The 24,565-nt window shown below is 40.0% G+C and overlaps 2 protein-coding genes across 2 annotated transcripts; one reads left to right on the forward strand and one right to left on the reverse strand.

The window, feature by feature from the left end:
* Positions 1 to 146: 146 nt before the first annotated feature.
* Positions 147 to 4,903, reverse strand: tpgs2 (tubulin polyglutamylase complex subunit 2). Its single transcript, XM_084729886.1, has 7 exons — positions 4,708 to 4,903; positions 4,521 to 4,600; positions 3,808 to 3,895; positions 3,478 to 3,618; positions 3,197 to 3,310; positions 2,884 to 3,047; positions 147 to 2,086 (listed from the first exon to the last, which is right to left on the reverse strand). Exons 1-7 carry the CDS (start codon positions 4,781 to 4,783, stop codon positions 1,868 to 1,870), a joined length of 882 nt encoding a protein of 293 aa, XP_084586012.1. The 5' UTR covers positions 4,784 to 4,903; the 3' UTR covers positions 147 to 1,867.
* Positions 4,904 to 5,211: 308 nt separating this feature from the next.
* Positions 5,212 to 23,839, forward strand: kiaa1328 (KIAA1328 ortholog). The gene is made up of 12 exons (XM_084729897.1): positions 5,212 to 5,357; positions 5,901 to 5,930; positions 6,034 to 6,308; positions 6,455 to 6,555; positions 6,728 to 6,843; positions 12,626 to 12,750; positions 15,151 to 15,551; positions 15,678 to 15,896; positions 16,111 to 16,206; positions 17,024 to 17,115; positions 17,361 to 17,469; positions 23,409 to 23,839. Exons 1-12 carry the CDS (start codon positions 5,303 to 5,305, stop codon positions 23,635 to 23,637), a joined length of 1,848 nt encoding a protein of 615 aa, XP_084586023.1. The 5' UTR covers positions 5,212 to 5,302; the 3' UTR covers positions 23,638 to 23,839.
* The last annotated feature ends 726 nt before the right edge of the window (positions 23,840 to 24,565 follow it).

Raw genomic sequence — 24,565 nt, forward strand, 5'->3', positions numbered from 1 at the left:
AATCAAGTTCGCAGCAGCCTAAAGCTAAAATTTGTAAATGTGTCTTGATTAACTTTGTAGGAGCGTCAAAGTACTTGAACAAAAGAACTTAATCCTAGATGTTCATTCAGTCTGCCCAGCAGGACTTTTGGCATTAAGACCTATCAGTTCGTTGATACAGACACAGATGTCATTTCACCCAAATCAGTGCTCACCTTTATGTTTAGAAGTTTACAGAGGAACACAGCCTCAGTGATGCACTGCAGGGACAAGAAGGCCAGTAACTAAGATCAGTGGTTCTAAAATGTCGATATGGGGAGCCCCAGGGGTCTTTGAGGGGGTTTCCCAGCTTAAGGGGAATAATTTATTTTCACTATAATTCCATGCATAGGTAACACAATGGCAGAATGTCTGGCCATGGGTTTCATACACCATTGTTTCTTCTGTGTTCATTTAGCAGTGGTACACCACCACAGCAAGGAAATTACAATCACTACAATACGTTTAAACATTGTAATTTATCCTTAATGGTATCTATAATTAAACTTAGTGTAGTGCAGATGTTTTAGAAGTAATGATTATATAACAATTATAAAGAGTTTTAACATGAGGACCTCAACTATATGCATAACTACGACTCCAACAGCAAAAGATGTGACACAAAGCCACAGCAGAATTATTGCCTAAAGCACCACAACTGTATGAAAATTACAGAGGAAACACTTTCTGTCACATCTAAAGAAAGAAATCAAGGACATCTAAAAGGAAAAATCTTATCAGATTGGGGTGACGTGAAAATGTTTGAGAACCACTGACGTAGATTACTGAAGCCGAGCTTGATGATTTATTACCATTCTTTGGTAACGTAAAATTTCATGGTTCAGATTTGCATGCACTCAAAAGTGATGTAACATTTAATGATGAAGTCTGTTTAACATTTTCAGTGAGTCATGTGATCAATTTCTCTCTGTGGAATCATGAGATCATTTCATTTTTCAAACTGTAGAGTCTGTCTTCAGTTGTAAAAGCACTTTCACTGACCAGCTGAAACCTTCACAGTATTATGTTCATTCATCCTGTTTCATTCAATCAGTCACATAAACATAAAAAAACAGTGTTATTTACACAATTATCGCACTTATTGTAAAATGTTATATAATATATATATTATTGTTGTATGATACATTCAAAAATGAAATATGTACAGTGATAAACCAAGCCCAGTGACAATAAATACAGATATAAACTCATACAGTGTCCTTATTGAGTATTAGTGAGTTCATACTGGTTACAGCAGTGGTATAATTTGTTACTACATGCCAGTGTTGTTTGTGATGTGTCAGTAGCAAATGGTCATATTTTATGAATTGACTGCTTTGAATTATTTTTAACACTAGGTGTCACTAGTGAACACTGTTAAATGAAGCTTCTAATAATGAGTCTAATGATGATGCAATTCTCAGTGCTTCAGAGAGCCTCATTTCTCCATCACTAACACTTAGCAGTGAAAGGTAAACAAATCTAATTATCATGATGTTCCTGCATTGAAATGTATGTCAGGCCAACTAAATGTTTTTTAACCACCTAAGCCAGGCAGTGGGGGCAAATTGCTCTTATTACATGAAACCTCTAACATATAACCACAGTTTTTAGATCCGAAAGACCACTTTAGACCGGTGCTGAGCCGAGGAAAACATCAGTAATATATATTTTTAAATCTGCAGCATTCCAAACTTAGATTTGGACAGCATGCTCTTCTGGAGCTTACAGTAGATCTGTTAGCACATTGAGTGCAGCCAATGACTGAATAGCAGACTGCTCCTTTGAGCCATGTTTGTTGTACAGACGGTAGACTTGGTTGAAATGTTTTCTTGAGATGAAAAATTTCTCACCGCTTTGCACCAACGTGTCTTCCTGTGCTGCCTTGGCTCTTAGCAGTGCTCCCTGAGCCACTCTGTGCCGACTGCTTCTTCTTGGGGATGGGCACCTTGGCTTTGCCTTTGAAGGCCTTTGTAGGGTCCAGCTTGTTTAGATGAGAATCTCCAGCAGGATCAGCCAAACTGAGCTCACTGCTGAAAGTTAGTGGCTGGTACAGCGACGCCCATTGCTGTAGAAGGAACAGAAGGTAGACAGTTTACAATACTGTTTATAGTTATGTATAATGCATTTTTGTGTTGTATACAGTGTCTGTAATCAATCAGTCAGTCAACTGAGTTTAACTGTAGGGACACTACAAAGAAACTTTTATGTCCAAAATGTTCCAACAAGGATTCATTGCTTTGAAGTAAACAAACAAACAAACAAACAAAACTTAAAAACAAAAACCTTTGGTACACTAGGTGAGGACTTAAAGGACTAGTCTGCCAATTTCCTGAAGTAAAACAGGTTTCAGGTCTGTAAGGGTCCTATAACTTTGAGTGCTGTGTTGTCTTGTATATTGTAAAGGGGACAGAATTTGATAAACTCTTCAACACTTCTTTATTTTAATACATTAGCTACACATGGCTTAATAAACTTTGCATGCACTCGGCTCATGCACTTTGCATGAAAGTATGCTCCCTTATGTCTCAAGAATATGACTTGTAGGCTGGGGCATCTCTGTTCCACCACAATGTTTCATTTATAATTATATGTTGTTACACATTATACCTTCATCAAAAGGTTGCAGCTCCTGCCATCTGGATATTTCATTTAATTGTTAAAGCGATAGTTCACCCAAAAATGAAATTTTACTCAATACAACAACATCCTCACATCAGCAGAGGGGTGAGTAGATATTGAGTGAAATTTCATTTTTGGGTGAACTATCGCTTCAAGTCCTTAACTGTAGCAACTGAAACTTTTGTGGATGCCATCAAAACCACAACACATGGCGTGTGAAAGAGTGATTGGATACTTTGCTACCTTGGCCTGGGGGCTGGGGCCATATGGGGTGAAGGCATACTGCCACTCAGGCAGACCCAGGTGGGTGATCATCAGACGGTAGTATGAGGTGAAGGTTGCTGTCAGAAAATGCCAGCACAGCGAGCGGTCAAGGAACCAAATTTCACTTTGCTGGGCTACAACACCTGGAACATACAAAGGCCAATGACTGCCAAACTTATTTTAACATAGATAGGCAATATACTGTGTTTATGTCTGAGCAATTGTTTTTAGTTTAGCGTGGCTGTTTAGAGAAATCATAAAAAGGTGGAATTTGTGAATACAAATACAACACCTGCAGTACAGTTCTTGTAGACTAGGCACACTTTTCCATTCCCACCACAGGAATCCAGCTCGAAGATGCGGCTGCGGGAATCGAAATGGGGTGCAGCAGGAGCATGCCCCGTCCCTGACAGATAGCATTAATGAATCTTGAATAAATATTTACTTTCCAATCAACATTTCATTCATTAGCCTGCTTTCTGCACAGCTGAGCACATAAACAGACATAATCAAACTTGACATGCTGTAATTGTTGAGTTAAGCCCACATGAGGATCTGACAGGTGAGGTTTACCACTTTCTGTGCTGTTCTCCTCCCAGTCCAGGTCAACCAGTGAGGGTGCATTGGGCAGAGAGAATAATGATACTGGTTGGAGAAGTGGGCCAAGCCTGGCCACACTGTTAATCATCATGCATCCCAAGGGAACACACTCATCTGAAAGACACACATACACACATACACACAGCCACACAGTTATGATTGTATCACACAGTTGGTGAAAAAGCTTCACACAAAGTCTTTGGGAAAAATAATTGCTAGAGCTATTTGCATCTAGCTGTATCGTGTAATCTTAATAGTAGCCTTTCATTTGAATAAAAACATAAAACTAATGAGGTCACCTACTGTCTAGTTTAACACTCCAGGTTAGTGTAAATCCATCAGTTGTCAGATAAAAATCTCGCAGGTCCTCTGGCAAAATACAAGTGTTTTTCTAAGAAAGACAAAGAGCAGGTTAATTTAATAACAAGGTACAACCAGATCCATTTTGGTACAACTTTGGTACAACAAGACAACCCTTATAAATGATTTATAAAGGGTTTATAATTAGGTTATTAACTGGGTTGTAAGTACTTCATAAAATATTAATAAGCTATTTAAGTATATTAGATAAAAAAAGGAGCAACAGGGACCTCTTGCCAAATAGTGAGCCTACAGTTATTTGTACTGTTAAGACTAAAGACTCAGATGCCATTGCTAATTTACCTTACTTTTTCTTCAGCAGCATTTATACCTGTCAGCTTCATCATATATTTGTTATTAAGTTAATAGAATTTAACCACCGTGACATTTTCAGCAATCAGGGTTTTACACTTCACAACAAGGGCCCCTTTTGACAGTTATGAATGTTAGTAACTCATTAGTAAGATCACTTAGTAGTAGCAGTGACTGAATCCTGACAAACAATGAGGAAACATCTAAATCATAGATGTTTACAACTGTTTATTGTTTACTAATTACTAATATATCTATAAAACATTTATAAATCATTCATAATGGTAGTCTTATTGTAAAGTGGTACCAATTTTCTTCTGTTTTTAAGGTGTGAAATATTTCACCTGCTCCCATGACAGCAGGCTCCTCTTCTCTGCAGGCTCCCTCTCTGCAAAACGCACATCGACCACGCCAGGCATGTTTTCTGGTATAACAGGGACAAATTCATGAATTATCAGTAAGACGTCAATCTCTGTGCTAGCTTGCTAGTTGATTTGCTAATTTTACAGCAACAAAAAACGTGATACACACCGAGAATTCGAGTAATACCGAGCGTCAGTCTCTCAGCAACACCTTTAAATGCCAAGCTTTCCTTTATCTCGTCCATTTGGAAGACCGCAATCACAAATTTCTACAAAATCCTGAAAGCATCCTCTGCAGCTATCTGCCCTGTATCGTTCACCTCTCAGCTCAGCTGGCAACATACACAGGAAGCGACAAGTGCAGCTTCGAAGCATGGTTCTCTCTAGAAGGGAACCCAACATTTGTAACACTCGCGAGATTTGTATTCATTGTTATTAACTGTGCACATTGGACGAACTAGTTACGTTTTTTTAATGTAAACACACTGTCACTGGGGGCTAGAAATGGTTAGAGACAAAAAGACCTGGTTAGAGTTAGGGAAAGATAAAAGTTTGGGTTACAATGATGACTCTCGCGAGATCTTTTGCGAGTCTGGAGATCCCTTCTAGACACGAACTCGACGCACAATTGACACACATTTGAGCCAAATAGAAAGCCGTCCTTGTACAGCATAGCCAATTGGACGGTCAGTTGTAAGAGAAAGGCGGGATTAAGATTCCTTAGCAACGCTTGGCTCTCTGGGAGTGGTGGCGGTTGTTTCAACATGGCGGCAGGGGCAACAAGAAGTGGAAATTCTGGGATATTTTGGATGAACGATGGTATGCTTACCTTTTTAATATTGCATGAGCTTGTCCTTTACCCATTCAAATATATGCGATAGAAAGTTATAATAGTTTTCGAAAGAGTGTCTCACAGATGTTACTTCTGTATCAATGCTGGAAAGTTGTTAACGTTATTTCTGAGGAAGTGAGACAGCTAACCTAGCTTTAAGTTAGTTAGCCGGTTAACGATATCAACTTATGTGTTGTTAATTGAGCGTTAACTTATCTCTTCTTGTTACCTATACTATACTGAAACTCGGTGGTGATAGTATCAATGCTTGCTGTCATTTTACAGTAAACAGTGTTAGGTTTCCTATTGCTGCTGAGCTCATCTGACGATAGCGAGCTTTTGTTTTGCATCTGGGTGATTGCAAAGGCTGATTTATGGGCTATAGGGCAGCTAGTTAGCTGACTATTTACACAAGAATATGAAACAACAGTTGGCATTAGGAAACACGTGCTTAAAGAAAACGTGGTTACATTATGTTTGGCTGAACGTTTTTTTTCTGTCTTTTATTTCCCTTGTTTATTCTGTGTCAGATGGTGAGCAGCCTTTGGTGTTTGTTCCTGGTGAGTATTGTTTGAACAACTTCTGAAAACCGTGCGAGAGAAACATATGTATATTATGTACACATGGCATCCCCTTCTTCTGTCTTCTCACAACCTGCCTCAGGAGTAGAGGGAGAGGGGAGGACTCGGAGCCCTTTCCATTTGAGATCAGGCAGCACCAACAGATCTGGTAACAGAGGTACCAAGACGCGAGCCAGGCGAGGCTCTGACTTAAAGGCTGACAGCACACAAAAGAAAGGTGGCAAGAAACAGGGCCCCTTAGAAAGTGAGCACTCTGGGGCTTATACCAAGGAAAAAGTGTCAGGCCATCACAGTGCTACTGTGGCTACAGAGCACTCCCTCTCTCCACCTATTGGCACTTTTCACCCCTCATCACAGGTAAACCATTGTTTTGTGTAGGATTTTTTTCTCCTCCCTTCATGTATGTCAAATGAAATGTTTGGATATGGATAATTTAATATGGACAGAAGTTCATTACTAGTTTCTGTTAATATCTTCTTATATTTGCTAACCATTCTACGCAGATAATCTCTGAGACTAGCAGTGCCAAGAGCCTGGTCTGCCTGAAGGACCTCTGTTCTGAAGATAAGCGCCGGATTGCAAACCTCATCGAAGAACTGGCCAGGTAACCAGCCGCATATGCTACTCTAGGGTGGAGTTAACATTCATTTGAAGGGAACAATTTAAAGTGAAAGCTGATTAAAATGCTTAATTTTCTAGTCCTTTATCTTTTTATTCCTTGTCTAATGTAGACAACCACCTATCCTTAAACACTGTCATTATTTCCTGTTCTCCAGAGTGAGTGAGGAGAAGGAGGAGTCAGTGCAGCGGCTGAAGGATGAACAGGAGAATTTTGAGCGCAAGATCCAGCAGCTGGAGCAACAGAATCTGAGCATAGCACAGGAGAGGGAGAGTATCCTTTCAAAATAACTGAACAACACACAGTTCACAGCAGTGAGTTAGAATTTCTCACCCACCACTTTTGGAGTGACACAAAACCGTAATAAAATTCCAGACTATTAGGAATACTGTTTCAAATTGTAATTATCATTAAAACTATGTTTGGTTACTCCTCTTTGAAAAACCCATGGTAAATACAATGGAACATCAACCAATGTTGGCAACAGTCTTTCAGAGGCAGCTTTTTCAGGATACTTTAAAGGTAACATGATGATACTGACAATAATACTGTGATAATTTTGGTCACTGTAATTGTCATGAAATTTTCAAACCCTTTCATCTTAATTTGGTAGATGTTACCAAGGTCGTTTATAAAGTATGCTAAAATGCTATGATAACCTAATTTTGAAATTGGACTGATAGCGCTAATGGGAGTTTGACGGTGCTGTCATTATTTCATTACTTAAAGAAATTCTTGAAAAAATATTTGCCAAACTTAAACTTCAAAGGAGAGACTAATCAGTGATGTAGTCTTTGGCTGAAATCAAAACTTTTTTTGCCAAGCTCTCTGTGGACACAGTTGCATATCCCTGTAAAATGTGCTTAAAAGTTCCTCGAATTACATATTGCAGGCTCTATGGTTCCCCTTGCTTTATGAGCTATTCCATAAGAACGTCTGCAGGGGGCAGTGTTGTCTTAGGTAAAGCTATGTACAGTGTTTGGCCAAGAGCCTTCAATTTGATACAAAAGACAGAAATAGAGCTGATTCATTTAAATTATTTGATGCCTGCTGCAGTTGTCTTTTCCAAGTGCTTGTAGCTTATCCACTGTTGTGTACAGAATCAATTTCATGGTTGGAGCCATGGCCCAAACCATCTAAATCATCTTATCAACCAAAGATGAATTTTGATATTTACTGAGAAGAGTACAGCGTATGCTTTCACCAGCATGTGTTTTTTTTTACCCTCCCTGAATGTTGAATTTTGAATGTTAACTGCAGAATATCTCTCATTTCCACCTTACAAAATGAGATCAGGTGGGTCACCAGCTGTTTCTAGAATGCCTTGCATGAGGTTAGTGTTAGAGTTAAAGCGATAGTATGTCGTTCATTGCACCCCACAACCCACCTACTGTCTTCATAACAATTCTGCTCAGGTCAGACCAGAGCATGGCCAGCAGTCAATTTAGGTTAAAAACACTGCGAAATATGAAGAGTAATTGACCCGGCTGGTAAATTGCACGATTGGCAACGGCGGCGGGGAAAATTAGGAAAGCACAACTCAATTAAAGGCACTTTGGCTCGGAGACTTGGCATTTACACCAAACTTCTAAACTCCATTAAAAAGGTATTTGAGAGGAAAAAGTGTTTGGATCCAAGCACCTCAGGGGGGATAACGTAGTCTTTTAAAAGTGCGTGCAAGAGTCATGAAAGCTCTTCTCAGGCAGAAGGTTCCGGCACTTCTCTAAAAGGTTAAGGAGACACCAAAGGCAAACACACTGAATGAGAGTCTTGTCAAGTCTAATTCCATTATACTGCAGCTTATCTTATCTAACCAAGATTCAGGGTTGTCAGGGGTATAAAGAATGTAGGGCTATACCTTAGCCCCAAGCCACCTAGGATGAGAGGGAAAAAGTATCCTTGATATTTGGGGTGTTCAGCTGACATTTGGAACTGACTGGCACACAGGACTGAATCTGTGTCTCAGATAGGAGGGATGCCTTTTGTACTTCAAGGCATGTTGGCACGGACAGAAGTCAAGGTGGCGTTACTAACACGGTGCGCCGTTTCCAGAACAAGGCACAGCAGGTGCTGCAGCTAATGCCATTTATTGAGTTGAAACAATTGGAGGGAATCCTGAGGCCATGGAGGGAGGGGAATAACAGCCCTGTTAGGATATGTCATCGAAAAATGCTGTGTATTTTGATAGAGGATGGCCAGAACTAAATCCATGGATGGATGACATTTACACTGTGGAAATCTGGTATTATCAAGTGTGCTTTTTGTGATAAGTGCACATAAGAATTGTTAGGTTAATATTCCTTCCCTGTGGCCATTGACCTTATCTAATCAGGATGTTGTGCGTCTTACCTTGTATTCAAGGAATGAGTGGTGTGGGTGAAGCTATGTGTTGTGTAAAGTGTGCTCTATTTTTTAGAGATATAGAGACAAGTTCATATTAATTTTTTCTTTATTGAATCTCTACCTTTGACTATATTTTACACAGCTGAGAAATATGTTAAATGCTGTTGGTTTGACCACTGACATCACCCTTCCACATTAGCAGATGAGACATGGGCCAAAATAAAAAAAATCAAAATATACATTAAATAAAATTTTCCCAAAGATTTATATGACATACTAGGTAGTTCCTCTCATGCTGATATAGGTTCAAGTGTTAATTTTTTAGATCAGTTTGGTTTTAGTTAGTTATTTGATGAAAAAAAAAAAATGTGTGACAGCTGAGCCCTGTTTGTGAATCGAGACCATGACTCCAACCCCGATCCCTACTGTGCAGAGTGGCTCCAAATTACGTCATCAGCACTAGATGGCAGCGTGTGTATCTGTGATATTTTGGCTTCATTTTTGTGCAGTGCAGGGAAGTGAAGCATCATTGCCCATCTTTATTTACAGTCAATGGTTTTGCCTTGTTGAGTGAAGAACATTTTTGTGACTCCTTCATTCTGTAGAGCTAAATAGTCAAAGTATGTATTCTTTAAGAGGCTGTTAAAATATATATAAACAGTCTAAACTGCTGTCATTAAGACCCTAAATTATAGCCATGTAAATAACTGTCACTGTTTGAACTGGTGCCTTAGTGTAAGGTTTATTTAATTGTTGACAGAATCAGTTTAAATGCTAATTTGATAAAATCAAATTGAACCAATTGTAAGATTAATGTAAAATTAATAATACACAATGAATAGAATCTAGAAAGAATCAAAATTGAATAGGGTTTTTGTCGTTGGCACAGCTTTGATATGTATTGTCTGGATTTTTAGGTTTGTCAGTTGTGGACTTGGTGAGTGACATGCTCCATAGACACAAGATAATTTGTGCAGATGTCATGAAATGATTCAGCAAGACACTACTCAGTTTGTGTCTACAAAGCAGGCATTACATTTAGCGGTGATCATAGGAATGAACATGGCTGAGAATAGTTGTGATGAGAAGTATTTACTGTATGTTTTCTCTCCGAATCTAGGAGGTATTTTCAAAATAAGTGTTTGCTGACGTTCAGAGTTATTTATTGGTTTATTGTGTGACTTGCACTCATGTCTCTCTTCCAGATTCAGTAGTATTGAAGCAGTTATGTAAACTGTCTTCTCCTATTAATTCCCCGTCATTGCTTCCTTACACACACATTCATACACTTCAGTCTCCGCCCCCGTTTCTCTCACATTCCTGCTCAGGCTCAATCTGTTTGGCACAGTGCGCTAAAGCAGGCTTTAAAATATTCCCCCCTCCTGTGCAAATTTGTTCCACCTTGAAGTGGATTTCATTATTTCATTTGAGCCCCGGCCTGACAGGGAAGTGAATCATTTTGACAGGCCCCGTCTGAAGCCTCTTCAACCCAAGCCCTTGATTCTGAGTATTTTTGGAGCAGGGGGAGGAGTAAGTCATTGTTGGCACTTTGCAGCTCTGATGTAAACTCGGGGTTTGCAGAGTGCTTGGCCCCCATTGGCTGACGTCCAAGGCTGTGGAGGAAGCATGTTTAGTGTGGCGGCGGGCAGAGAGGTGGAATCTTATCAGTGTCGCTCCACTCGGTTCAGATTACCTAGCGCTTGCTGTCCAGTGACTGCGTCAGCCTGTCAACACATTAACACAGGTTACTGTCATTTATGGCACTGGGGCGCCATGATGCTGCAACTCTGTTGGTGTTGGTGCACAGACAAACCTTATGTGTAGATTTTGATCTGTGGGTGCCCACCATACCCAATTTGTATTCAGTGTATAGAGGTGCAACAGATAATAGATTATGAATCAGTTATTAAATTTATTGCCAATTATTTTGATAAGTGATTAATTTGTTTGAGTAACAAAAGAAAAAAGTAAAAATTCTCTGATTCTAGTTTCTCAAATGTGAATACTTTCTGTTTTCTTTACTCTTGATAGTAAACTGAATGTTTTTGGGTTGTGGACAAAATAAGATGTTTGAGGACGTGATCTTTGGCTATGGGAAAGTCTGGTTGACTTTTTTTCATCATATTCTGGCATTTCATGGACCAAACAACTAATTGATTAATAAAGAAAATTATTGACAGATTAATCGATAAGGAAAATAATCAATAGTGGCTGCCCTAGTACTGTATATTTATGTCAACTACAAACAGGCATGAGAAATCATGTGAAAATTGTGTTTTATACGAATCTGCTGAGATATGAGCAGTGTGCGTTTTTTGACTCTGTATCTTGGACTGAGCTGAGGTATAGCTGTATAAACATATTCAGTATCTCCCATTCAAGACCCTTATTCATGCTGCATAAATAGATCCACCAGCACAGGTTTACATGATGTGATGTCCTTGTGATGTCCTTAAGCTTTCCATATAGAACTACTTCCATGGACATTATCAGTGCAGCGGTGGAGGAGCTTCAGTTAGATGGAAGGTTTCCTCACATTTTCCCCGATGTTTATGGAAGCTGCTGCATTGCATTTGTCTGGTGTCTGGTCCTCAATTCAAAGTCGTTCCCGCTCTCTTCTCTTTCCCTCTGTTTCATTTCCTCAGCCTGATTGAAGTCTTCTAACAACCAAAGTGTTTTCTTATGGAGTGTTCCGCCAACTATTCCTTCAATAAGTCTCTACTTTGAACTTTGATTTTCTCTTTAAATGGGGGCTTTTTTTTTCAAACGGATGCTGAGAAACTCATCAGCTGGGGGGAGCAGGGCCACCACCATCATAAAAAAAGATATGGCCTGGAGGAACACACTTTAAGGTCAGCTTGGGCGGGAGTGTGTGTATTACTTTGCTTTATTGTGGTGTTTGTGTGTGTGTGTGTGTGTGTGTGTGTGTGTGTGTGTGTGGGCTGTTTACAGTGCAGGTGGGGAATTTGTGCTGTTGTGTCTCGCTGTGTTTGTGTGTGTACTAGAAAGAGTCAGACCGAGGTTGATTATTGAATGTGTGTGAGTGTGTCTGTGTGTAGTCGCTCCATTCTCATGCTCATTATCTTTGTATGTGCTTGTGTGGTGTGGTGCTGCCACTGTCATTAGTGGGCTCCTGAGGCGCAGCAGTAGTTCCGCTCCAGATTAGTTTTCTTGTGTCTGCCAGCTCTCTGTCTGGCAGATAGCCTGGCACGGCACTGCCCGGCTCAGCTCAACACAGCTTGGCCCGACCCAGATGGTGAAAGCTCTGTGCCACAACAACAACTTTGATTTTGCTGGCCTCTTCTCCCCCTCTGTTTTCAACTTTGCTGTTCTCTCTACTTTTCTGCTCCAATGTGTAATTGATTGCAGAAACAAGGGTTTAATTCAGATTGTCAATCTAAATCCTGCATCTATCTTTTTTCCATTTAAGCTCCATAGAGAACTTTTTCTTTGCAAAAATGGCTGTTGTGCACAAAGTTACTTCTCAGTAGAGCCTTTTAGAAGTCATGTAGTTATAACTTTGTTCTTTTTTACTTTGTAAAACTATTTCTTTTTAGAATATTTGTGCCTGTATCTCTTTCAGCCACACTGTTTCATGGGACACACAGTCTACTTTTTTCAGCTGAATCCATTTAATGTTCAAGGCCCAAAGTTCAGTAGTGTTGTGCTCAGTGTACTTGTTTTGTTAGTTCCTTAACCCTTGCTCCTCCAGGTCTGCAGCAGCAGTACAGAGAGTGCCAGGAGCTGCTTGGGCTCTACCAACAATACCTTTCTCAGCAGCAGGCGAAACTTAACCAGTCCATTGCCCAGCTCAGCCAGGAACAATCCCACAGCAAGGTAAGGTATGGGATCCACTGGCTATGTGGTACGTTGTAGCGAGTAGGAATGTCATAATTTAAATATTATATTGAAAATCAATTGTAATGAACTTGCAGTCTCAGTAATCAAAATTAGAAGCAGGATTGCTGATTGTCCTAGTATTTTTAACCCCCCACCTGCACCTACTTGCATGCGTCTGTCACGTGACAGAAGAAAAAAATCCACTAAAAAATGACACAGTGTAGCTCACTGGTTGTTTGTAGCTGCACTTATCACTGCCACCTCGGAGAAGTATCCAATTCTTTGATTGACCCTCGCTGTCCATCATCACTATAGTTCAAGCAGCTAGCTAGTGTTCCCGCTGGTAACATTTATCTGTTGTTTTTCGCACGACTCTGCTGTGAGGGATGTAGGAGGACGCTGTAGTAACATTGGATGAAAAGAGACTTTTTATTTCTCCTCTGTGACAGCGAACACAACACATAGCCTGTTAATAACCATTATGCTTATCAAGCCACAGCACAGTTGACTAAAGTAACTTTATTACCCGTTACACCCTGAAGCCCTTGAATTGACAGCTGTCAGGTTATAAAACCAATGATCTGTTGATCTTTACAAATAAAGACTCATTAGTCTAATAATGGTACAATTGTCAGCTGAAAGAAAATATTTGAATCACAACTTGAATTGTGACCCTAAAATGGAAAGTTAAATCATATCATGGATTTGGAGAATCGCGATACCCCTAGCAGTGAGTGCATCATACAGTGTGAGCCATATTCAGAATACAACCCTGTTTCCCATCTGTGAGGCACAAAACATCCAGTGGAAACTCAAGCACTAGCACGTTGTCCCATGGCCAAGTGCCATAATAACTCATAACAAATCACTATAGAAATCCACTTCAGTCCCTGTTTCGATATGAATACAACATGGTGAAAACTCTCTCAAGGTGACACTTCAGAAGCGAAGACGCCTCTCTGGCTTCAGCCTCTGTAACAATAGATGACTTGGCCAACCTCATTGTCCCGCAGTGGCTCTGAATAATGTGTGTTTGTCTGCTCTCTGACCCTCAGCAAATTAGTCACATTCTCTTCCCCAGTCAACTATAAGATGGGCTTGCCTCCTTATGTTTATCTCATAATGTTCCTGACCTTGGCTTACCTGCCAGTTATGCACAGTTGACAATTGTCCTCTAAATCTTGTGGCCCCTGTCCAGCTCACAGGTTTGACGGATGATTTGCATTTGTGCTGCTTTAAGTGCTGCAGATCTGCTCTAACACCATGTCTATACAAGCTGCGTAGGGAAAGCAGCGCGTTCGGAGAGTAGCAGCAGCAGCTTGAGTCCTCCATCAGAGTCTACACAGGATATGTTCTGGCACAGTCCTGTTGTGTACGTTACCCACATTTTGGCAGTGCTCAGAGCCAAATACAGTCACTGTAGTTATGAACATGTTATAAATATGATTTTGACAGGTCTTAAAATTGACTGAATTAATGAAGTTGACTTTTTTGGATACTTTTTTTTTTAAGTTGTATTTTTCAGTCTTGCTTTTAAATGTGTTTTCGGAAAAACTTTGTCTTCATCAATCTGTAACATCCATGAAACAAAACTTACATGAAACCAATAATCTCCAATGCCAAATGTGCAGCCCTATCAGAATTTTTCACAGCCTACCCAGCTTTTGTTTCGCAGTGGGTGTGTACGCTAACATGGCATCTCCTCATACAAAAAATAGCACTTGAAACTAAAAAGTTTTTTTCCTGTTAGAAAGAACTAAGTTCAGCGAGCTGTGGCTTGAAAACAGCAACCAGCAACCAACAAGTGCTTGGTTGAAGCCTGTTGGAAATAACCAATCTGAAGCCCACTGCACCTTGTGCAAGAAAATGCTAACATTAGGAACTTTGGCTTTATGGCATTACAGTTGCATAGGGAGTCAGAAAAACAGAAAGCCACTGTAAAAAACCACCAGCTTGCCAGGCACTCACTTGACAATAGCAGCGTTAACTCCAACTTAGGTAAGCGACTCCTGGACAGCATTTGGGTGTATGCCAACATTAAAAGTAGATGTGCTCTGGACTTCACACATGGCAGCTTAACATCAGTCATATAAAATCATATCCTCAGTATTTTTTTTGCCAGTATGGACTTGAAATTCTCAAATTGCATTTATAATGGTCTTTAAAAGTCTTAAATTTAACTACAGAAACAGTAAAAGCTTTTACTGCACATCCCATCATGAGCACATTAGGCTGGTTAGTGACTCCAGTACTGGTAAATTTCAATTTGCTGCCCAGCTGTACATCAGGGATTTATGGCACAGTCTTAACATATTTGGCTGAAATACTCTGTCAGTTTTTCAAAGGCTTTCTAAATTGGCTAAAATGCATTCATTGTCCTTTTTGTTCTCTGTCCAGGTGCTCAGTAGCGACGAGGCCCCCAGCAGATCATCCACTGGCAGAGCAAATGGCTCACAGTTTGATGGCTCATACCTCAGCCTTGCTGCTACTCAAGCACGGCAGCCTCAAGTGCACAGGAGTGGCGGTAGAGGAAGAGCAGCAGTGCAAACCTTTAGCAACCCTGCCTCTCTGTCCTGTGTCAGTGAGTTCAGTCCAACCGATGGAACGATCAAACAGCATAGGAGTCAGAGAAGGGAGTGCAGGGAGCTACTCTCAGAGTCTCACCACAGATGTGAACACTGTCATGGCTGCGGTCAAGACAGTGGTTATGGAACACAGCAAAGGGGATGTGATAATGGCTCTCATCACAGCTCAGAGAATGGTCACTACAACATCTGTAACCAACATGAGTGCAAGAGGTACAGTCATGATCTATCAATTCACGTGATTACATTACTTTCCTTTAGTTTAATTGACATGTTAAGAAGACACAAAGAAAAAGAATGTTGGAATTTGAAGCAAATAAAATCTGTATTTGCACCCAGGCTCCAGAGAGGGAGGGCCATTGACTCACAGGCCAAGGAAGCCCTGACCAGGCCCCTGCTAGGCCACGAGGACTGGGAGGAGAAGAGGCACCAGCTGTTGCTGCAGAAGATGCAGTTGGAGATGGAGCGAGAGAGGCTGCAGACACGGCTGGCTGAGCAGGAGGAGAGACTCAACAGACAGAATCAGCAGCTACGCCAGTCACGTCTCGACTACAGCAGGTAGAATACCGAAGCCAAACAGAAATGAACTGTATCTGGTAACATTACTCGCTAACATTTGGGGCATAGACTGCTAATTGCCTGTAGTAGTTAGTTATTAGAAAGGTAGTTACTTCTGTCCAAGAAGTTTAGTCCCTTTTTCTTGTACTACTTCAGTGTCAGTCATTGCAGAATCTCAGTGCATTCACTTTTTCTTGTCCACTGTTTTTGTTAGGTTTCAACAAGCTACTCAATCTGGTCTCAACAGCTTAAACACTGGAAATGGAGATCCCCAGCCAGAGGGTCCGTCTCACCAAGATTTACCCTCCAGGTAAACCAGACAGGAAGTCAGGCACTCAAAGTACTGCTTACTACTAATGCTACACACAACTACTACTATTAAGTCAGATACATGCAAACTCTCTGAGGCTGTTTATACCTGGCATTAACATGCATTTTGGATGGACAGCTCCAAGGACATCGGTTCACATCTGGCATTACAGTATATCTCCACATCTGTTTTGTGTGACCTCTTGTGGTCCCACTCTTGGGCTGTTTTGTCAGTTGAATGTCCATTACTGTCCATTTTGCCATTCAATAGGACGATTTCACTATTTGTTCCATCTTTTTTTAGATCAGTGCCACAATAAACTCCTACACGAGCCTCATGTTTAACCTGCACTGTCAGCCTCCCAAGCAGGAGAGATGCTCTATGGTGCACTGGGATTTTTTTTAACTGATGTTTTCACAACATAGATAACACAGAAAAGCATTGATGCTGGAGTCATCAATCAAGTTAAAATTTGTGTCCTGCTCATAGTTAAGTTATAAACCCCCAGTGCCCCACAGAGTGTCTCTCCTTTGTGCTCTTCACAGCAACACAGTGTTTTTTGCAAGGAAAGAAACAACTTAATTAACTTTGCAAAATATCTTTGGCACATTCTTTATCGTTCGTACCTTTGTGTAAATTCAGCATTAAATGCAATATATTAAGTTTGTCCTCACGCAACTCTCAAAATTGTTTGTGGGAAAGTTTTGGAAATATTGCAATTACTATTTACCACTACTAAGTTACTTATAATGGTAAAATCATTTGAAACAAACAGTATATTCACAAACACACATATTATTGTATCTGTTGTGTACAGTGTGCATGAAGATGCAGAGGGACATCCTACAGGACAGAGCTTGCATGAAAAACCCTCACAAACTGTATCTGTTCTTCTGGACAATGGCAATGGTAAGCTTGTGTTTTCAGTTAATTAGAATAATGTTCTCATGGTTCTACACAGAGAGCATTATCTTAGTTCAAAACATATCTTCAGATAGTATTTATTTTAGTACATTCATATGAATGTATAGCTTTGATTTAGTACAGTATATCATGATTGTATTTTTTTCAGTGGTTGTGCTGCAGTGCCCTCAGCCTTGCTGATTTTGCTACTAATACAACACTCCTATTTTACATTGCTCATTTCTCAACAGAAGCCTTACAGCGGTCCAGAAAGGACACTGGCACATCTCCTGCTAAGTCCCCTGCAAACTTCAGTAAGCCCACCTCGGTGTCTGCGATCCAAAGGACCCCTGAGGCCAGGTAATACATTTTAACTGGACATCAGTGAAGCATTTAATAAAGATTTACTATCCATTTTAATAGCTTTTAGGTAAAGTAAGCATTGTGGTGCTATTTGTTATGTTTGATAAACAGTAAGGCTGCAGGAAACATGGAAGTATTAACTAGTAGAATTAGTTCTCAGAAGAACAGCCTGTGCCAGCCAAAAAAGGTTATTGCTCATTGAACAACAATGAAAAACAGCACAGTTAAGCACTTGAAGGATGCAGTATCAAAAAGGCACAAATCTTTTATCTGCGCTAGTGTGAAATTCTAAATAGAGCTTTCTTCAGGATAACTAGGCTTCTCTACTCCAGTAAAATCTGAGTGAGTTTTTCTGTGGGCAGAACATTGGGAAGATTGTTTGCAGGCTGTCGGGCTGCAGTATTTTAGTTTTTCTCTCTCTCTGACCTCTGAAGGCAATTGATGTTTATTTCCTCGAGAAGTGTTAACATATTAAAAAACATAAATACAGTACAAGTATAAAGGTAGAATCTTGCAGCTTTTTTTTTCCTGGGCTTGCAGTTGCTGCACTGTTAGAGGCTAAATTATGTCTTTTCTTAGTCCAGCTAACTTTTCGAGCTGTGAGAAGCTAAATGAAGCTTTTTACTGGCCTAGCTAGCGCTGTGGCCAGCCTGTCAGGAGACATGCTGCGTTCCATTAGTCGGCCTAGCAGGGACCCTGCAGCAGGTGTAATTGAACAGACTTCTGGATGCACACACTGCCCTCCCTTCTCTCTCTGCCACAGTAATGAGACAGAGAAAGCAAGAGTGAGGGAGAGATGTTAAAAGTGTGTTTGAGGGTGAGTGAGGGGTGAGAGCATCAGATAAAGTGAGAAATGGGAAGAGAGGAAAGTTAAAGCAGGTTTAGATGGATAGAAATGGAAATGGCGAGAAAGACACAAGAAAGGAGAGGGGTTTTGAGGACAGGAATGAATCATTGAGTGCAAGCATCAGGCTTCCTAAAAAAGAAAGGACATTCATTACCTTTTTCCTTATACCCTTACACAAAATGGTAATTAACCTGACTGTGTTGTCTTACTGTTCGTGTGTGTGCATGCGCATGTATTTGTCTGCCTCTGTATGACGACAGTAGAGTTACTGTGGAATTGCAAAAAAAAACCCCACAAAGATGCTTGATAAGCAATTTGTAATAATGTTTGTGCAGACATTTTTAAAAAAGTTATTATTTCTAAAATTAGGGTTGGGTATCTTTCAAAAAAAAATGTTCATACCAGTAGTGATAAGTTGGCTTCAACACAGTCACTTTGGATGAAAGGGTCTACTGAAAGAATTTATGCATTGTAATTGAAATTGATTCTGCATCCTGAATCATACTTTTTAAATACCAAATCCACTTTAACAAAAAGAAAATTACATTCCACACTATGGTACAATTACTCACTTTAAAGGAACAAGTCATTGAAAGACTTGGGAGCAGGTTGAGAAACTGATTTTACTCTGAGCCCTTTATTCAACTAGGATAGCTGGACTAAAATCAAGAAACTGATGGAATGACCGTTCAGCATTGAACTATATAAAAATATAAATAACAAAAACATAACTCAAAACTCATAAATCTTCAGATATCTAAATTTGGCATTGAATGACAAGTCATTTTTCAATACACAAGAGTATTGAAGCAATTTGGTTGGTGCCTCGCACTACCTAAAATTGATATTTTTTTCTTGCATAATGCCAGATTTTCTTTTAGAAAAGTGGTGGTTGTTAGGAAATGCTATAACTGTAAGATGCCCCCCCCCACCCTCATTGTCCTAAAGGATATTCCTTCAAAGTAGTTCAAACTTTACAACTTCCAATAAGTAACTCTTAAACAAAGCAGTGTCTGGTCCAAGTTGAACTGTGAGCTCCAGCAGATGCCCATTAATTCCAGCAGGGGACATGGGGTAACAGATCTTATTACCATCCATTTACACCTCCAAAGCCTATTAAAATAGTTGGACTCTTTACTACACACAGTGTTTTTTTTTTTTTTTTTACTAGCAGTAATGAGGAAGTCTGCCTCTCAGATGCCTTTTTTCATGTGCATCTTTTCAGATAGTTGTAATCCTTTGGTAATCAACTGATTTTGGATTAGACATATGTCTTTTTCTTAGTTTGTGCCCAAAAGAATCTGTGTTTGAAAATAGTTAGAAAAGACAAATAAAAGAGATTGAAGTGAGTAAGGAAAAGACAGCACTGATTGTTGTGGTTCTCATTCTCATTTCTTCATCTCATTTTAGTGTAAGGCAGTTTGGGAAAGAGTAACCGAAAACCTTGTTAGAGGTCTTTGACTTTAATTAGCAATGATGTGAAGGAAGCTGGGCTATTTTATTATTAATGCTATATGTTATTGCTATAAAGATGTTACTCTTGCCTGTTAACATTGTTCACCTCACTGAGTTTTGACTATAAGTTGCTTACAGAAAGGACCAACATGTTATTTTGGTTGCTTATGTGCACTACTTCAATTATGCAAACAAAAATGTGAGGAATATAAACTCCTGTCAATATGTAATATAGAATACATGCTGTCAAATGTTATAGAAAAGTCTATCCTACTGTATGATTTGGCATGTTACCTGACGCCCCCCCCCCCCCCTTTGCTTGGCAACAACATGCCCCTCGTGACCGTCTAATCTTAAGCAATTCAATCTTGATGTGCAAATTGCGAAACGAAGCTGGGGTTAACATTAAGTGACCTTCTTAATCCTTTCATGAATCCTTTCATGAATCCTGTGCTAGTTAGTAATGAGACAGTTCCAAGCGCACCCCGCCCATCTCATCTCCATCCTTCCTGCTATTGCCCGCCTGCTATTGATTGGTTGGGAAATTGACATGCGGGATATACGTAGTGGCCATTATAGGTTTTTTATCTTACTGTTTGGACTGCAAATGAAAAGGGGCGCCAGGGCGAGACGGCTATCTTTAATGAAAGAGAGGAGCCAAATAAGCAGTGAAAGTTACGAGTGGGAAGAAGGTGGCGGGGAGCAGAGGCAGGGGAGTTTTGTGGAAATTTTATCTGGCCTTACAGAGCTAGAGAAGAGACAAACAGCACTGGTGCACTTGGAGAATGAAGCCCAAATGTTTTTATCAGACTAAGAAGTTTTATGTGTTTGAAGGACCTAGAAATTTTAAGGTAGAATTCTTAACCACAGTTTTTCAGAGTGGTTATAAGAAGACCTTTTTTTAAGTTTATATACAGGCTTTTAGATACAGAGAATTACATTTGTCATTGAAAAGTGTGCAGGGCTCAACAATAAAGATGGTCCAGCAAGTAAAAGGCCATGTCAGGCTAGTAAAGCTGACTCTCATTTGCCCGACCAGAGTAAAGAATTTCATGCAAAATGACAGAAAATACTGTTTTCAGCCTCACAAATATGAAGTTTTCATGCTTTCCTTTGTTTATTATAATATCAAACTGAATATCTTTGGACCAACAAAGCAAGACATTTAAAGACATCACCTCAGACTCAACGGGCCAAGTGGAAAAAAAACATTAACATTGAACCCTGAGAGTGTCTGTGTAGTATCAATAAAATGGGGATGCACAATATTATCGGCATGTCATCGATATCGGCAGGTAAAGCCTTTATAGGTATCAGCACGAAATTCAAATATTTCTGTTGATATGATGATGCTTTAATTTTGCGTACATGATTTGATGTCTGCAGCGCGGAGGTTTTGGAGTTTTTGAAACAGATATCAATTTTCAGTCAGTGTTGGTCACGTGAGGAGGAGCCAAATCACATTCCTTCCACAATACAAAGTTAATTGACCATCTTCAGAGCCATTATACCAAAAATTACAAAATATTAGTGAAGAACAAACAAAAAACAAACCTGCCAGCAGTAGTTTTATTATGTTGCCCAGTGAATGTGTACATTTTGAAAAGCATTTATATTTTATATCTGCATCTGCCAGTGGTCCAGCACAAAAGAGTAGGCATAGTAATACCTTAATTCCAACTTGATTGTCTCTGCAATTAGGTGAAAAAAAAATCATGCATATTGGCCAAAATTAGTTGGAAAATATCAGCATTTTCAATATCAGCGAAAACCCAATACTATGCATCCCTATAATAAAATAATGTCAAAATCTGTGATGATGGTATTTAACAAGACTTCAGTGTTAATGCAGTGTTAAAATGTTAAAACATCTCAGGCCAAAGCTTCTTTTAAACAATGACAGAAGCTTATGTTGCTGTTATTGTTGTCCATGCATTTCATTTTTTTCTATATGCATGTAGCAGTAAAATAGATTTGCCAGGACTCCCTCGGGGGATATTAATATCGAGCAGCAATTCACAACTTTACCTCACGCAAACTGGAGCCAAGAAATGAAGTTCTTTGTTGCACTGTATACCTCTCTGAAAATCTATTGGCATTCTCTCTAGCCCTCATGCAATCTCTGTGCCACCCTCCCCCTCCACCCATACCCGCTACCATTTCCCCCCCATTCCTGCCCAAACTGTACCCCCTACCCCCCGCACTCCCCTTGTTATAGATTGTGACCGCCGGTAAGTGATGCATTATTCATTACCAACATGTCGTTTGTTGATGGATGGCTGTTTGAGAGCCCTGTCCGTTAAATAAATCAACAAATAAAAATGCTAATTCTCACATTTCGAGAGAAGGAACCCAGCCAAAGTCCCTCCCCCACGTTCCCTTTCTGCCTTCCTCTCTATCCACAAAGCTGCACTCGCTTCCAGTCTCTTCTCTTACAAGGAGACGCACACACATTCACTGTCGCTCATGCTTTCTCTCCCTCCTCTTTCTCCTTTGCTGTTGACAGGCAGGAGACCAAATGAGGAAGACAGATTTACTTACTTGAGCTTCATTCTCTTTTTTCATCAGTTATCATCCCCTGGCCGACTCAACCCTCATTCACTTTCTCTGCCTGACACTCAAACATGTGCATACATTAGTTCATGTTGCCAAAGCAAAACATAGCCTTTTTAAAGCCTTTTTGGCTACTGATACACGCTGCCTCAAGTTAGTGTGAAAACATGACATATCAAGGTCCATAGTTACGTGTGGAGGAACACAAATGCACCCTGATTGGAAGTTCCACCAGTGTGTCTGTCTGCTGACCACCCACATGCATATCAACAAGTACACGGCAAGAGATCGCCCCTTACCTGGGAGAGAGAGCTGTGTGCCGAGCAGTGCGATGCAAATCGATGCAGCTTTAAACGAGCAGAGAATTATGTTAGCAACATCAGTGGAGCGTGCTTTAAAGAATTCATGTTTTGTATCTGGAATGGCCGTCGTTCGACTGTGTATACACTGAATAATTTATCAAGCCAGCCAGACTGAGGGATTGAATCTCTATTAGCTTAATCTCCCCCGTTTTGGTTTATTTATTTCACCGCACATTCCCTCATTTCTATTCCAGGGGAGAAAGCACCGGGTTCTCTCTCTTTTTCTCTCGCACCTGCAAGAAACTGTGTTTTTCTGCTGGGACGCCCCAGTGGTTTTGACTTGTTAACGCTGCTTGTTAGGGTTCAGCAGACACTTCAGGAAGAAAGATGTTGTTAACACGTCGAAGAGAGATTTGCTTTCATATTGTCTGTGTTAACAAGTGAAAGGTGAATGACAAATATTTTAGTACAAGCGTTGGGCTCCAAGTAGACTTCAGCCTTGTGCATGTCTGCTGTTGGTCCCTCAGCTTGCTCCTTCTCTGATTAATATTGAGGGCACGCAAGTAACTGGTGGTCTGTGTGTGCATTTCTCTGTTACAATGAAACAGCATGAGGATACTCATTTACAACATTGCCAGTCTACAAGGTTCCACTGGGTTCTTTATTATAAATGTAGCAGTGCAACCTTTGAAACAAGCTGAGGTCACATATGGGGGGAAAAAGAAACTAAACTGCCTGAAACAACAAAAACCTCCTAAAGTTTTATTTATTTTTTTCAGGTTGGACTTTTCTGTGGTTGAGTTATTGGATATCTTTAGCCCCATTGCTGCACCAGCGCAAAACAAGCCACCCACTCGAAGACCCAAAACCTCACAACGTAGGCCAACCTTTGCTGCCCTCACACCAGTGGGCAGAACCCTGCTTACCCCCGCCGGGTCTTATCCTCAGCATGCCCAGCAGGACCTGGAAGAAAGCCAAATACTGGAGGATATTTTCTTCATTTGCTGACAAAGAAGAAAATGGGGTGCAAAAAAACAAAAAACAAAACAAAAGAAGAATCCAGTCACTTGATATTCACCTGTTTGGTCTTGACTTTTATTTTAAATATCTTACATTTTCACTTGACATTCTATACCAGAATGATCATGATGTAATAGATTGTATTCTTGTTACACTGTGGTTTTAATACAAATAAACGTATTTATTCAGATTTGGTTCTGCTTCTGGCTTGTAATTGATATCTTATGTTGCCACTGCAGGAGAACTGTCTACCACTGCGCCATGCCGTCTGTCTCTGAGGACCTTGGCAGCATTGAAAAGGTGTCCATGGGGTCTTTAAAAAGTCTAAAATCCTGATCTCAATTCTAGGCCTTAAAATTTCCTAAATATGATTTTGACACGTCTTAAAAATTGGATTAATAAAGGTAATGTTCTGTCTCTCTTAAATGCGTTTTTTGGGGAAAAAAATGTCTTGATCACGTTGTAAGAACTATAAAATGAATCAACATGGTCCAAGTACCCACAAATGGGCAGCTCTGTCTGAATTTATTGGAGCACAGACAGCTAGTGGACTAAACACCAGTCATATAAATACACTTAAGACAGGTGAGCTGCTTCAAACCATGTTCCCTGATTCAAACACTACTAAAACTTTTGTACTTTTTTGCCAGTATGGACATGAAATAGGTCTTCAATTGCATTTGTAATAGTCTTAGAAAATCTTATAAAGTCTTAAATTGAAATTGTTGGAACCTTTAGAAATTCTGACTAATGTGAAATTAACCTGATGATACACAGTTGTACACCAAGAATCTGTTAGTTTGACTATTATTATAACTAAAATGAATGATGAAGATGAGGACAACTACCATTGTATAGTGGCTTGTTCATACCCAACATCAGATCGATGTGATTTTGAGATGAACTGTTGATGGAT

This window comes from Lutjanus erythropterus, chromosome 2 (assembly GCF_056507025.1).
Source record: "Lutjanus erythropterus isolate fLutEry1 chromosome 2, fLutEry1.hap2, whole genome shotgun sequence".
NCBI classification, from domain to species: Eukaryota; Metazoa; Chordata; class Actinopteri; order Lutjaniformes; family Lutjanidae; genus Lutjanus; species Lutjanus erythropterus.

Excerpts from the sequence above, each read along its gene's own strand:
- tpgs2 (XM_084729886.1), bottom strand. The coding sequence starts at position 4,783 with ATGGACGAGATAAAGGAAAGCTTGGCATTTAAAGGTGTTGCTGAGAGA. Across the intron at positions 4,601-4,707 it reads CGGTATTACTCGAATTCTCG|AAAACATGCCTGGCGTGGTC; the intron begins GTGTGTATCACG and ends CTGTTATACCAG. Across the intron at positions 3,311-3,477 it reads GGAGAACAGCACAGAAAGTG|GGACGGGGCATGCTCCTGCT; the intron begins GTAAACCTCACC and ends GCTATCTGTCAG.
- kiaa1328 (XM_084729897.1), top strand. The coding sequence starts at position 5,303 with ATGGCGGCAGGGGCAACAAGAAGTGGAAATTCTGGGATATTTTGGATG. Across the intron at positions 16,207-17,023 it reads CACCAAGATTTACCCTCCAG|TGTGCATGAAGATGCAGAGG; the intron begins GTAAACCAGACA and ends TGTTGTGTACAG. Across the intron at positions 17,116-17,360 it reads TCTTCTGGACAATGGCAATG|AAGCCTTACAGCGGTCCAGA; the intron begins GTAAGCTTGTGT and ends ATTTCTCAACAG.